This window comes from Equus asinus, chromosome 8, assembly GCF_041296235.1.
Source record: "Equus asinus isolate D_3611 breed Donkey chromosome 8, EquAss-T2T_v2, whole genome shotgun sequence".
NCBI lineage: Eukaryota > Metazoa > Chordata > Mammalia > Perissodactyla > Equidae > Equus > Equus asinus.
The window spans coordinates 88,726,517-88,741,725 of record NC_091797.1 but is presented as its reverse complement, the minus strand read 5'-3'; the positions used below and the strand labels follow the sequence as shown (position 1 = coordinate 88,741,725).

The following is a 15,209-nucleotide window of genomic DNA, read 5'->3' as shown; positions in this document are numbered from 1 at the left end:
GCTTGAACTGCAAGTAGACGATTTGGTTTTTTAATTAAAATAAGACAGATTCCTAATTTCTCTTCAGAAAAATAGAAGCCACTCTGAAAAGGAAGGAAAAAGTAGATGGAGAGAGAAACTTGACCTCCGGGCCTTCCTTGGAGGGCTGCTTTCATAGCTTCCATGACACGTGGCCTTTTCCACTTCTCCTCATGACAACTTTCAGGCACTTATCATTACCTCTACTTTACAGAAGAAGAGACCGAGGGTCACAGAGGTAAGCTGACCGACTCAGGGTCACACAGCCAGTGTGAATTTGGGCGTCTTGCTGAGATCCCTCCTTCCCACAGACCACCCTGGCCCCTGAGCCCTTTGCTGTGGGTCTGTCCACACTTCCCCCAGACAGCAAGAGCAAGTGCCCCACCCTCGTGTCCTCCCACACCCTGGGACATGGGGTCTTCCCCCAACCAGGCATCATCACATATTGAAATCACCAATGGCAAGAAAAAGTTGGGGGAACACACGACCAGGTCGGGGTCTGAGTGAATAAACGAGTGGCCTCAGAGAAACGACAGCAAGCAGTCAATGCACTACTCACACGCTGGCGTGTGGCTTCTTTTTGGAAAAATCACAGGCCAGGCCGAGATCTGATATCCGCACGTGTCCGTGTTCGTCCAAGAGGATGTTTGCGGGCTAGAGAGAAAGAGAAGATGATCTTCAAGAGTTCCCAAAATGCCTGGGGGCTTCAAGAACTTCTAAAACGACAGGCACACGTATTTTACTGTTTCACCACAGTCTGTTCCTAAACACCAATGCTAGCTTATATTATCACACCCAGGGAGGGCGTGACACTGAGAATAGTGTTTTTCATGTTAATTTCAGCAGGAAAATGGTAATGACAGAAGCGAAGGAGTCTACTCGTTCAACAGTTCACCACAGTTGAAAGCTCATCCTTCTCACGCCAAGAACAGCGATCTGGCCAGGACAGCGGCCTGTCCACAGAGCGGGTGAGGCCGCCAGCTTCTTGGCTTCGGCCAAGGACTTCGGAGAGGAAGGCCACCAAGCACAGAACAGAAGGAATCTTACGGGAATGTACAAACGCTGACCTAAGAGACCAAAAATATTCCGCAGGGCCACACCAATCCCGATAAATGTCATTTCTGTTTGTTGGTACGTCACCAACCCAGGGCTCGACCAAATGACCAAATACAATTTTGACCGCAACTCTGATGAAATGTGTCCATTAAGATTAGATTTACTCAGCATAATCACAGCAAACAAAGCTCCTCTCTCTAACATACACTGAATTATAGTCATCTTAATGATATTTTTCTGCTGGAGATCAACTATTGTTTTCCTTGAAATAAAAATAATGCCATGCTATTATAAAAATGAAGCATGAATAATCATGAGTGACTAGAATTAAGTTTGAATAGAAATTAAGCCCGCTGTGCACTAAATAGCTTGGAAAACAAAAATACAGCATAAAGATGATTAGAAACCGGTTATAGATTTAAATTAAAATGTATTACAATAGCATTTCACGGGCCTTCAGATGCATTTCACTCTTCTGCAAAAATCACATGAGGAAATAAAATGTCATGTGCCAAGCAGCGTCTAATTATTTCTAGTTCGATGAAAATACATTTTTTCCTCTTTATGTTCATATGGAACTAAGGGAATAATTCTTTAACCTTGAAGAAAGCTTCAAAATTTACAAACATTTTGTGAAAAAAAATATTAGGCTTGAAAATAAAATATTTTAGATTCTTAAAGGGGAACCTTAAAAAGCTAATGCAAAACATATTAGCTCCTTAGAGAAAGGAACGCAATCTGTACATTTCAGTTGGGACATTTCAGCTGGTTTCCTTGGGTTCATTCAAAAAGGAATCTGCGACAGGAGGCAAACACATTCTCCTACTGGGAAACTGCCACTCCTGTCATTGTTCTTCTCATTATTTACACATTTATGCATCTGCATGAGCATTTCTACATCCTGTCAGGGTCCCCTTTATCCCTCCCCCGTCTGCAGACTGCTGGCTGGATGAGTGACACCACTGATGCACGGAGCGAAGTCCTACCTCCCCCATTAACACAGAACCCGGGTCCCAGCACCAAGGTCTGGAAGGGAGGAACTCGGAATAGACTGAATGCATTTTCTCAATCCAGTGAGGTTTTCAAGAGAACGAGAACAGAAGCCCAAGCACAGCAGTCTCGGGCTACGAGCTGGATCTAAAAATCTAGCCGTGATTTTCAAGGCAGTCTCAAAACAGCATCAAGCTCTGAGAGTGGCGACTGGGGGAAGCTCTGCAGGCTGATCGGCAGCCCCGCCCCGCTGGATCAGCCTGGCCTCAGATGAGTTACGACCCGGCCACGTGATGTCTTGGTTCACCGAGGTCTAAGCCACGGGTGAGACGCATGGTCTCCGCTCGTTCATCTTTGTACCTCTCCGGTTCTAACACAGAGCCATGGCCAAATCAGCTGCTTAGTGACCTTTAAGTGAATTACAATAAATTGTAAAATGGAAGACACCAAGAATGCCTACCCTGCTTTTCGTCAATTAACCCAGGAAAATGTCTGAGTTAGTGCATGAGCTGTACCAGGCACTGTAGCAGGCACTGAGGGACAGTGACGACAGGGGGTGGACACGAGGTCCCAGAACAGAGTGTGCAGTCTGCAGGAGGCCCACAGACGAAGACGTCATCGGGGCTGAGATGAGGAAGGCGACAGGATGCAACGAAACAGAGAACAAAACACGGACTGCGCGGGTCCAGCAGACAGAGCGAGTGCGCGAACGGCCTCACCTTCAGATCCCTGTAGACGACAAACCGGTTGTGCATGTGCTCCAGCCCCAGGATGATCTCCGTGGCATAGAACCGCATCTCCTTCTCAGAAAAGACCCCGTGCTGTGAAAGGTGATAGTGCAAATCGCCCCCTGCAATCAGAGACGCCCGATTTAATGCAAAGCGTGTTCATTTAAAGGGAACAAAAACTGCTGTCCTCCTGAATAGTTAGGACGCGGCAAAAAAGGTCAACTGTGCTTCGGCTTTGTCTCTATGCCTCTCTCTGGTTTCTGCAGTTTGACAAGACACTGTAAAAATTATAGCGAAAACTTCGACATTGAGAAGACTGGACGTAGCAATGACCGGGATGATATACAACAAAGTGACCCGTCTCGGGCTGGCAGCGCGGCTCCCAGATGCACCATCTCAGGCTGCGCTGAGCTACTGTGCTCCGATTGCTTAAGTCCTGTCTACTAACCGAACCGACCTACACAGTGATCCAGTGCGTGGCTCAGCGACTGGCTCTGTGGGCAATACACGAATAAATAAACAAACTGATTATACGGAGAGATATTCGATAACGCAAATACAGCTAAATTTTAACTGGTAAAATCCAGGAGGCAGGTATTTGTGGGTGCCCAGGAGTTCTTTCAATTTTGATATATGTTTGAAATTTTTCGTAAGAAAATGTCGGAAAATGTAAACAGGCAGCCTAAAGTTACAGAGACAGAAAATGCCACCAACAGGGTAAGGAAACGTTTTATAAACTGTAAGGGAAAAGCTTCTATTGATCTATAAAAGTTAGTGTGTGTCCAACCTTACTGCCCTGGCTTTACAAGACTCCTCTCTTTCACAGGCACGCACTTCTGCGAACTACGACCAGAACAAGATGTAAAGGGTCTCCAGTATCCCAGAAGGGCCCTACCCAGTCAGTACCTCGGCTCCCGGCCCCTGGTCAGCAAAGGGGACCCTACTCTCGCCTCTCCCACCATCGATTAGTTCTGCCTGTTCTGACAGTCACGTCAGTTGGAACACACAGCCTAGATGCTGCCATGTCTGATTCTTTCACTGTTGCGTCTGTGAAATTCCTTCATGTTAAATCAAGCGCTCAAAACACAATAAAACTTCAAATGAACTTCAAAAAAACCTAGGTATTCCATTTGTTGAACTGTATGCCTCTTTATTTTAGTTCTTGTTACTAAAAACCCTTTGAACACATACCATGCTGCTTTCTAGTATTAGAAACTACTTTTCTAGCTATAAAGTTTTCGGCACTCTCGGGGTCACTATGCCTAGGTCAAAAGTTCAACTTATAGTACTGCAGGTTTTGAAGGGGCAAGAGATTGGGCAAAAATCTGCACTGGCCCAAAGTCAGTCCTTCCAAGTTGGTTTTTAAATACATTTCTGTCTTTGGCCTTTATTATGACGACGCATTTCATTCCTAAAAGTTGGGGGGTCAGGAAACAAGCTTATTAAAGATCTAGGCCAGCTGTATTCCAGAAAATTGAGCTTCACTATAAGTGTTTTATGAAAATCTTTTCTAGAAAATGCAACTTCCTGGGGAGAGATGACGAAGGCCAGAGGGAAACTGCAGTCAATATTTTTAAACGAATTTTAACTGAAAATGGAAGAGTCAAAGGTTTCCTTAAACTTCAGGGGGAACCTCATTATCTGAAAGAGCCGAAGTGCCAGTGTGCCTAAATTAACGCATGCTGAGCTTTCACAGCGCGGCGACGTGTGTGAATGTCTCCAGACTTCCCGAGTGTGGCTCACCGTTCATCAGATCCAGGATGAAGCAGAGTTTATCCGGAGTGTGGAAGGCGTAGGTCATACAGACAATGAAAGGACAATCCTAGAGTGAAGAAAACAAGTGCATAAGAAAAGCAAAAGCTGTCGTGGAAAGCATATCTGCCACCAAATACCACGTGTAGATTTTTCCCCACACCACTGCCCTGCCCATCGAGTACAGACACCCACGTGGTAACTTTAACAGCCGCAGTAAAACGCATCTGGTTACTGATAAAATACACAGAGACGTAACAGCACCAATTGGAGCAAACTCGAAGGTCCTCTCTCACTCGGATTCAATCTTGACTCTTCTATCTACATCTTCCAAAAACTCAGATTCTACAGGAAAATATTACTGCCTCTTTTTGCTGGTCTACATTTTGGTTCTGGCTAGTCAAATATCCATTTCAATCTCTGATTCTGAAGTTGGAAAAACCATACCACGGGAGGAAAAATGTCATCTGTATTATCATCTTGAAACATTCAGAATAAACACGGAATTAAATTAGCTTCCGAAAGTGGAAAAAAATACCAGGGTCAGGAACTGAATAACTCAATTGCAAAGATGTCAGCTTTCCCCAAATTAATCTATAGTTTACATGCAATGGTAATTAAAATGAACATTTACACGCAGATTCTAAAATTTATACGGAAATGTAAGCAGCCAAGAAAAGTTCAGATATTCTTGAAGAAAAACAAACCTGGGAAATTTATAGTGCAAGAAATGGACTTATTATAAAACAAAAGTAATTCAGACAGTGTGGTCTTAGCCCAAGGACAGACAATTAAGCCTAAGGAACAGAACAGAGCATCCTGAAATAGACCCGCACATAAAGGGTCGTTTGATGTGTGATAAAGTGACACAACAGGGCAGGGGGAAAGGACGACCTTTCCAATCAGCAATGCTGGAGCAGTGGGATATCTGTACAATAAATATCAACACTGACCCCTACTTCACACCACACGCTGAAATCAACTCCAGGTAGATACTGATCTAAATGAGCAACGTAAAGCAAGAAAACTTCTGGAAGAAGAAAAAAAAGAACATCTCCATGATCTTAGGGTAAGTAAAGATTTCTTAAATGTGCCACCAAAAGCACTAACCATAAAAATATTGATAAACTAGACTAAAATAAAACAAAAAACTTCCGTTCATCAGATGACACCATTAAGAGGGTGAAAAGACAAGCCACAGAATGGAAGAAGATATTTACAATCCATAAACACACAAAGGACTCATATCTAGAATATATAAAGAACTCTTACAAATCAATAAAGAAAAAGGCAAACAACCCAACAGAAAAACGGCAAAAATAATAATAATAAAAAGTAGGCACCTTACATAACAGGATACTCTAGGGCGGGCAAGCCCATATGAACAGATGCTCAACCTCAGCTGTCCCCAAGGAAATGCAAATTAAAATCACAACAGGCTGTCACTAAAACCCAAGAAAATAGCTAAAACTTAAAAAACCGACAATATCAAGTGTTGAAAGATAGGAAGTAAATGGAACTTTCATATACGGCTGCTAGGAGTATCCAACGGTACCACCAGTTTTGAAAGCTGTTTGGTGGTATCTCCTAAAGCTGAGCGCCACCTGCAAACCCCACGACCCAGAGATTCCACTCAGGGTACCCACCTCACAGCAGTGTGTACTGACATGCACCAGAGGAACTGCTCGAGAATGTTCCTCGTAGCACTATTCGAAACAGCCCAAACCAGGAGACAGCCCCAGTGTCCACCAACAGTGGGATGGATACATAAATTGTGGCCTCTTTATGCAATGGAATATTCTAGAGCAGGGCAGTAAACTTTCTAGGAAGGGCCAAACAAGTAAATATTTCAGGCTTCGCAGGCCCCACACAGCCTCTGTCATATATTCTTCTTTTCTTTACAATCCTTTGAAAACGTAAAAATCATCCTTCGTTCATGGACTGTACCAAAAAAGGTCACAAGCCAGACTTGGTCCACGGGCCACTCCTAACTTGCTGTCCCCTGTATTTAGTCACAGAATGCACTAGAGTTTTGGTGGTGAACACGAAGTAGTCTACACAGAAGCCGAAATACAATGTTGTACACCTGAAATGGATAGAACATTACGAACCAAGGTGACCTCAGTTAAAAAAAAGAGAGAAGGCACTATTGCCGTGTGCAACAACACAGACGAACCTCACAAGGAAGGCTGAGTGAGAAGCCAGACACAAAAGAGAACGCTTACATGAAGTTCAAACCCAGGCTGAGCTAAATTAACGGTGCTAGGAACCTGGGTGGTAGTTAGCTCGGGCGTGGGGCGGGGCGAGTGACGGAAGGGGGAGGCTTCTGGAACACCGGTAACTTTCCATCTCTTGATCTGGTGCTGGAGACACACGCACGTGTTCCCTTGTGGAAATCCATCGTGCTCTGCCAGAACTACCAGGCCTATTTAGATTCTTTCTATACAGCGAACACTTGCCACTCCACCGATTCAACTAAAAAATGGCATAAAATATCTATATCCACTTTCTCAACAGAAACAAAGAATTACTAACTTCCACAGAAAAGATTCAAGTTTCAACAGAATAATCTATAAACAGAACTGGCATTGTTCAACCGTCTGTATTAACGGCCTACAGATAAATTGGAGCTAACATATTCCTATACGCTAAAGATTCATGAACTTGAATTCAATTTCCATAAATCTTCTGGAGGAAATTGCTCCAGAATGAACTACAAAATTCATTTTGCGGTTACCTGGTTTTCCTTAGAGTTCTGTTGAGATGGTGTTCGTTTTTACTGATTTCAAGATTTATTTTGCTTGAAAATAAGTGAAACAAGGGTGCTATCCCTTTTCTATTAAAAGCCCTGTGGCCTTCCTGGGCACCATCCCACTGGGAACCCACCTGTTTCACCAGAAGTTTCTAAAAGCCCGCTGCAGGCGCTCATTCTGCTCCTTCCTGAATGGGGTTCCCCACAAATCTGGTTCCTGATCTGATAGCAAACTGACCTAGAGAGAAGCGGGTGGACCCAGAACTTAGCACAGCCGGGCTCTTTCCCAGCTTGAGAGGGCACCACACTCACATCTCCACGGGGACAAGCAGACCCCGCCAAGGGGGATTTCCACACACGATGGTATACAATCCTTCTAACAACGGCCCTGAGAGAATGGCAAAAGAGTCAAGTATTCTTAAGACATGATGTTACTGGATGGGACGTGAATTGTAAATTGGGAATCATAGGCCACCTGAGTAAGAAGGGCTCTCACAAAAAAAAAAAAAAAATCACTTGGTCGGACTTCTTAAAGACAAGGAAACTAAGCCCCCCAAAAGGGAAATGACTTGGTTGAGGTCACAAAGAAATGTGGCAGCCAGCCAAGAGTCAACCCCCAGGTCCCCTGGCCTCTCCAGGGTTCTCTGATGCGAGGCTACTTATGAAGGCCAGGTTTCCATGGCGACAGAAAATAAAAGCTCGGTTAGAGGGCTAGGATTCAGTTCCCTCTACAGAACCCAAGGACTGCAATCTGCATGGCTCAGGCGCTGAGCAGACGCTCTCCTGGGTCTCCTGTGGGGTCCGAGTCGCAAAGGACTGGATGGCGACCAACGTGGAAAAAGGGGCAGCAATGTAATGCCGGGGTTGATACAGTTCCCAAGATAATGCTGGTGAAGACGCTCTGCCTTCGTTAAAAATTAAAGGTCACCAAGAACTGGTAGATTTTCAGAGGCAAACCCTCAGCCAGGAACTCTCTTCTTTGATTTCCTACCGGCAGGGAGCAAAACAGCTTGCATTCTGCAGGAACTGTAGAAAACTGTGATAAAATGGACGATGAAGCCGCTCCTGCAGAAAATTTCCCCACACCGCGGTGCAAGGAGTCTTTTCAAACTCATCATGCTGTCTTCATCTTCAACACTCTTTGCTTCCAATGGCTCTAAGATTCTTAACAATCCTCAATACGGGCCTAGAAGGCTCTTCACGGTCTGCTCTGGACTCCGTCTTCATCTTGTGCTACTCGGCCCATCCCTTCAGGCCCAGCTACGCTGCCTCCCGTGAGGTCCTAAAACACTCCTCTGACTTCAGAGCAGCACCCTCGACGCCGTCTCCACCTGGTTAAATGCCTTCCGAGCTGGGGGTACCTGTCCCTCACAGCTCCAGCCACGTGTTCCAGTTATGCACACATTTCTGAGCTTATCTGCATACTACCACCTTCTCGCTTTCTAGGCGGCTCTAGAACAGCAAGAGCCGAAGTCGAGCTCTGGGAGCCCCCACCTCGTGGCAGAGCGCCTGGCACCACCCAGACCCTCAAATATGGCTCAAGGACCAAGCGAGTCACCTCTGATGAACAGGAAGTGACTTATTTCAGGAACGTGCTGTCTGCCCTTCCAGCTATGGACATTCTCCACCCGGTTCTCAGACATGCAGATGCCCTTTTTTCTAGCCAAGAATTACAGAGTAAGACGGGGGCAGTAGTTCCTGCTGTCTCTGGGGGAGGAGGGGTCGGAATGCTCAATTTGAGATTGACAGAAAAACAGACCTTCCAGTAAAAAGAAAGCTGCGACGAGCGGCTGCAGTCCAGGCTCGCGCCATCCCCCAGGAGAGCGTGTTGACACGGGCTGACCTACCATCTAACCAAATGCGGCAATTTTAGACTCAAGATCACCAAAAACCTCGAGACAGTGGTCTTTGATTAGCAAAAAATCTCCAACTAACTTTCCTACAACTCTTTTGCTTAAATTATGTATTTAGAAGTGACAAAAATACTAAATAGTTTTGGCGTTTGAATAAAAAATATAAACAATTCTTTAGAATTAGTTCCAACCAGTAGGCCAACATAACCCCAATTTTTTCTTTGTCTTCATTCCCTTAGGGGCAAACCAGTGAGAATCTATACCACTACTCAACCACATTCTCCCTCACTTGAATACAACAAAAAAATGCTACATGAAAATTGTACGTATACTTTCCCAAAACCCAACATTTTTTTCCATAGGCTTTCTCGAGAAGAAAGACCTAGGGTTTTGAGATAACTCATTAAAAATTAGTATCTTAATAACCACTTACACTATGCAGTATGCACACATCCACATCTGAAATTTAAGACGAAGACGTTGCCAATGGAAACGAGAAGCCACTGCCATTCACACCGAGTCCAACACGAGGAGCAGGCTGCTCAGTTGCCATTGCAGCCAGCTAAAACCTTGGTCACACACACACAGGACAACTCTTATTTGAAATGCTTCACGTCCACAGGTTGGGAGGCAGACACACATATTAGAAATTATTTATAGCGATGGCATTTTCATTTGTTATTGTTGAGCTAAATTATGATATTCTCTTGCTTCCACAGCAGATAGCCTTTCCAGAACCACTTAAAACTAACACCAGAATAATATAAACTACAATACAATAAATCGATGCGATAAAAACATGGAGCCCATAAAACGATGGCGGGAGAGGAACAGTGGGGTGCCAGGAGTCCAGAGACGCTGGGCAAGGAAATGACCCTCCTGGGTCTCAGGTTCCTCGCTTACTAGAGGAAAGGGGTTCTTGGATTCACCATGAAGATTTGATTTGTTCAAATCCTTTGGGTGAAGATGACCTTATTTAGCACCCAGCCAGGATACGCAGAGGGCCGCCCACGTCTCACCGTGTACAAACCCTCCTGGCTCAGTGTTTAACAGAAAACTCTCATGTGAGCTACACAGCATGCGACCGGCCACTCCATGTTCACTTCACGCCTTTCTTTCTAGATCCCAACTCCCCAGCCTTCTCGGAACACTGGATGGAAACAACCTGCGGGTGCACACAGGCGTGCCCAGGTCTCTGGGACGCTGGGTTTTTCTGGATGTGTCTTTATGTGTACACTGGCGACGGTACAAATAAATCAGAGCCAAGCTTTGGGTCCTGGGGAACACCATTAACAGAAAAAGACATCAGAATGGGAAGCTGTTTGTCAAGTAAAGAAGACACAAAGTCAATGTTTACACGTGTGCTGAGCTAAAAATGAGAGCTGGGCACGCAAACAAAACGTCCAACAGGTAGAAACACTGCTAGAAACGGACAGGGCCAAAGTCCACCGCAGGTCACAGCGGCCAAGTGCTGAGAAGATAAAGTCACCTTCAAAGGACACACAGACTGGGGGCAACCCCAAAGGGACAACTCAGATTTGACTGGCCCACGTCGCTGCCTCTCCTTTTATGAATGACAACAGCTACTTTTCTCTTCCTTTTTCTTCTCTGGGTTTCCTTCTCAGTCGACAACAGCCGATTCTTAATTATACTCAAGTGATTCTTTTCTTGTTGCTATGATTATTTCCTGCCATCTCTGCAACGACACTTGCAAAGAAGGCAGGCATAAACAGGCAGTAAAGGGAGAAGTCGTGGGCGTGCGTAACGATGTCTAACTCCCAAATGAAACAAAGATAATATCTGAATTATACACTTCTCATATTAACTTAGAGATGCTGCTGCCTGCATTCTATCCATTCTAACCCACCCAAGAATTGGTTAGCCCCATAAGTCGCCAGAAAAAAAAAAAAGCCTGCATTTTTAATAAATTGTTCTAAAACAAATAAATACAGAAAAGAAAAGCAATGCTCAAAATTGAATACTTACTCCTGTACTCACGAGAGACAACATAATCCTTTCATTTAAGGCTAATGTTTCTCCTTGTTTCATCTTGATCCTCTTCTTATCTAAGCATTTCATAGCATACCTAGAAACATACATATTATTGAAAAATCCACACCAAAAATATATCTATGCTGATTTAAGTAATACACATCATACTGGAGAAAATTTCTCAAGATTGGACAGCATTTTAAAAAAGCAAAATGGCACCCAAGTGCCATGCAAAAAACTTTTTTTTTTTTTTTTAATTCGCATGTATTAAGAAAAAAATCAGGGGCCACAGTGGTTAAGTTCGCAGGTTCTGCTTTGGTGGTCCAGGGTTCGCTGGTTCAGACCCCGGGTGCAGACATGGCACCGCTTGGCAAGCCATGCTGTAGTAGGCGTCCCACATATAAAGTAGAGGAAGATGGGCATGGATGTTAGCTCAGGGCCAGTCTTCCTCAGCAAAAAGAGGAGGATTGGCAGCAGATGTTAGCTCAGGGCTAATCTTCCTCAAAAGAAAAAAAAAGTAAAAAAAAAAGAAAACAATCAACTCCCCCCTCCAGGAAGCAGAGCATCACCCACTCCTTGGTGTGGGCTGCACACAGTGACTTCCGTCCAAAGAGCAGAGTACGGAGGAGACGGGACAGTAGCCTTGTAGTGGAGAAGCCTGACAAGCACGACCTCAGCCAAGTGGTCAAGGTCAAGGTCAACCTCGACAGGCATGTTAATAACATGTACCCTTGATGTGATGTGATGAGAAGGGCACTTTACCTCTGGGGTCTTCCTTCCAAAAGACCGTAACCCCAGTGTAACTATGAGAAAAGCATCAGACAAACTCAAGTGCAGGCCCTCTACAACACACCAGACCAGCCCCCCTCAGGGCCGTCATGGCCACCAAAGACAAGTCTGAAAAACTGTCACCATCTACAGGAGCCTAAGGAGACCTGATGACTAAACGTAACGTGGGATCCTGGAACAGAAGACTTTGGGTAGAAAACACAGAAATCTGAGTAAGGAGAGCCTTTGTTAATGATAATGTCTCAACACTGGTTCATTCGCTGTGACGAATGCAGGGTGAGGATCCTGGGCGTGGGGCATGTGGGACTCCCTGTGCTCTCTGGACCTTTTCTGTAAACCTAAAACTATTCTAAAATAAAAAGGTTATTTTTTTTAAAAAATCAAGCAGTAATTAAGATATTTCTATCATACATGAATGGAAGTTCCAATTAAATAAAAGCATAAAGACGAATGTAAATAAATTCAGCGGAATACATTTTTTAGGTACTGCTCGTACCACTCTGTGTGTGTATTGGTGGGGTGTAGGTATAATATTCAGCATTTAGGAACCGTGAACTTGGCAGTGGTCAAGATTTTTTTTTTTTTAAGATTTTACTTTTTTTCCTTTTTCTTCCCAAAGCCCCCCAGCACATAGTTGTATATTCTTTGTTGTGGGTCCTTCTAGTTGTGGCATGTGGGACGCTGCCTCAGTGTGGTCTGATGAGCAGTGCCATGTCCGCGCCCAGGATTCGAACTAACAAAACACTGGGCCGCCTGCAGCGGAGCGCACGAACTTAACCACTCGGCCACGGGGCCAGCCCCAGTGGTCAAGATTTTATAAGGCTGCATGGGGCCAGCCCGGTGGCACAGCAGTTAAGTGCGCACGTTCCGCTTCTCAGCGGCCCAGGGTTCGCCAGTTTGGATCCTGGGTGTGGACATGGCACTGCTTGGCAAAAGCCATGCTGTGGTAGGCGTCCCACATATAAAGTAGAGGAAGATGGGCATGGATGTTAACTCAGGGCCAGTCTTCCTCAGCAAAAAGAGGAGGATTGGCAGTAGTTAACTCAGAGCTAATCTTCCTCAAAGAAAAAAAAAAAAGATTTTATAAGACTGCAGAGTGTGAGACTCTAAAACATCGGCGATCAATAAAAGGGGAAGGGAAAAACGTGTTCAAAAGAGCATGTTCTAAAATGCTATTTAATGGGTTTGTTTTTAATCTTGATACTTGTATTTCAAATAATAAAAAGAATCAATAAATTTTTATATTAAAGTTAGTTGCGAAGAAACAGTTGGCAACTTAAGAAATTTTGAAAACTTGGGACAAATTAATATGAAGGAAATACAGACGTTATTTTGGCATGCTCTGTAATCACAGGTTAAAGAGAGCAGGCTGTTCCACATGACAACAGAGAGCTGAAAGGAAGATTTTTACAAGGGTTGCAGGGCCTTGAAAATTCTGTGCATGTGTAAAATTCTGCGTATAAATTCCCACTGACGGACTACTTCTTCAGGCCCCGGGATACCACAAAGACAGCTGTCCGGCTGAGGTAGAACACAGAACATCCATTTATTTCTAACTGCTCATAACTCAGAATGTCCTGACTTACAGTAAAACAGAGACAGATGTTCAAATTTGATATTTTCATCCACTCCTCCAGGAGTTCTTTATAAAATATTCGTTGACGAGTCATTGATTTGCTCAATTATGGGATCAAATATAGAGAACACGGGGAGTGACGGGTTCTTTAAATATTTACTTTTTATGATACAGAATTTTCAAAATGCTTCATACTGCTTCTGTCACTACCCTCCACCAGGATGGGGTTTAATAAAACCTTTAAGCCACAGCCCAGCGCATACGGCTCACCCAGGCCCTGAGCCCTGAGAAAGCACGACGCCTGGATCAGGCTCCCCAGGGCAGGTGGCTGTCGGGTCCCTGAGGGGCTCAGGGCCAGCGCGCAAGGAACCGGGAGCCTGGAGACTCGGGGGGACACACTCAGGGACTCACAGGAGTGGGGCTTGGCCACGTTCTAGCTGAGTGCTGCTAAGTGTCTACCCTTAATCTATGAAATAAAAGACTATTTACCAAACGCTGGCTGTTTTTGAGAGTTAAGCGAAATAACATTCGCTTTTTGAAGAGACAACTTGATATTATTCGCCTCTACAACAGCATGTGTCAGATTAGACCTCATAAACACCTTGACAAGCGGCAACGTGGAGTAAAACAGATAAACAAACTCAGTGAAGTGTAACAAGTGATGGGTAAAGCGTGTCATTTAGGATCAGAAAGTCTACTGTGCAAGTAAAGAACGGGGATGAATGTTTCCAGAAACGACTGTTTGCTAATACTGTGGGATAGGCAGCGTTCTGAATGCTTTAGGGGGTATTATTTCTACAAAGTAGGTGTTTTAATTATTCGTAGTTTATAGGCTAGGATACAGAGGCTCCCGGAGGGCTCGAACTCAAGCCAGAGAGCGTGGAAGCTGCCTCCAACCTAGTCGGATGGCGCCAGGCCCGCCACTCTGGGTCACCAGGTTTTCCTGTCTCTGCACGACACCAGACTTCAGACACCTGGGGGCCAGGCATCGGGTTCGCCCTCCATGGGGTCCCCAAGCAGGAAGGCAGCAATGGGCAGAAATTAGCGAAGGTAAATTTCAGCCCCCAAATAATAAAAAGCATGCCAGCTGTGGGAGCCATCTGAAAACGGAAAGGCAAGGCCGTCATTGCCCACTCCCGGGAGGGAGCCAAGCCGAGGCTGAGTGACAGCCTGTGGGTGACGCTGGGGCAGCAGGGGGAGTTGGGCGCTGAGTTCAGGGACCTCCGTCACTCCTTACGCTGACTCAACGATCTATAAACGAAGCTTCACAGACTATCCACCTTGCCATTGTCCTAACACGGCTGTCGCCTGGTTAAACTTGTAGTTCTGTTCTATTCTCTTTTGCTTTCAAAAATATGTTCACTTAAACTGCTTCTATATTAAAAAAAAATCTTCCTCCCTCACTTAAGAACTCCATCGCTCATCTTCCAGGAGACCTCACATCTGGCTCACGGCACTTCATTGCCTCGTACCAACTTCCCATAAGACAAACGACAGAGTAGAGTGACAGAGCCCCATGATCATGATCCTTGCAGCAGGGCGCCCTGCTCACCGGCACCCACCCGAGCTACTCATCGATGGGACCGACGTCTCCTGGAATGTTACATCACCCAAAACCGCATACGTTAATCAGAAGTGGGTCATTATTTAGAAGAGAATGTCTCTCTTCCATAAAGCAGAGAATTCTTTGCCTTATGACCCAG

The 15,209-nt window shown here is 45.0% G+C and overlaps 1 protein-coding gene across 5 annotated transcripts in view; it reads right to left on the bottom strand.

Annotated features, from left to right (window-relative positions):
• The window catches only part of GRK3 (G protein-coupled receptor kinase 3), a 131,601-nt gene that overhangs the window by 32,639 nt on the left and 83,753 nt on the right, over positions 1-15,209 (bottom strand). For all 5 annotated transcript variants that reach the window (XM_070516290.1, XM_044775667.2, XM_044775670.2 and 2 more), the window contains 4 exons: positions 11,136-11,235; positions 4,536-4,614; positions 2,784-2,914; positions 578-672 (listed from right to left, as the gene is read on the bottom strand). In XM_070516290.1, coding sequence (XP_070372391.1) covers positions 578-672; positions 2,784-2,914; positions 4,536-4,614; positions 11,136-11,235 — 405 coding nt within the window. The remainder of the gene's footprint in view (positions 1-577; positions 673-2,783; positions 2,915-4,535; positions 4,615-11,135; positions 11,236-15,209) is intronic.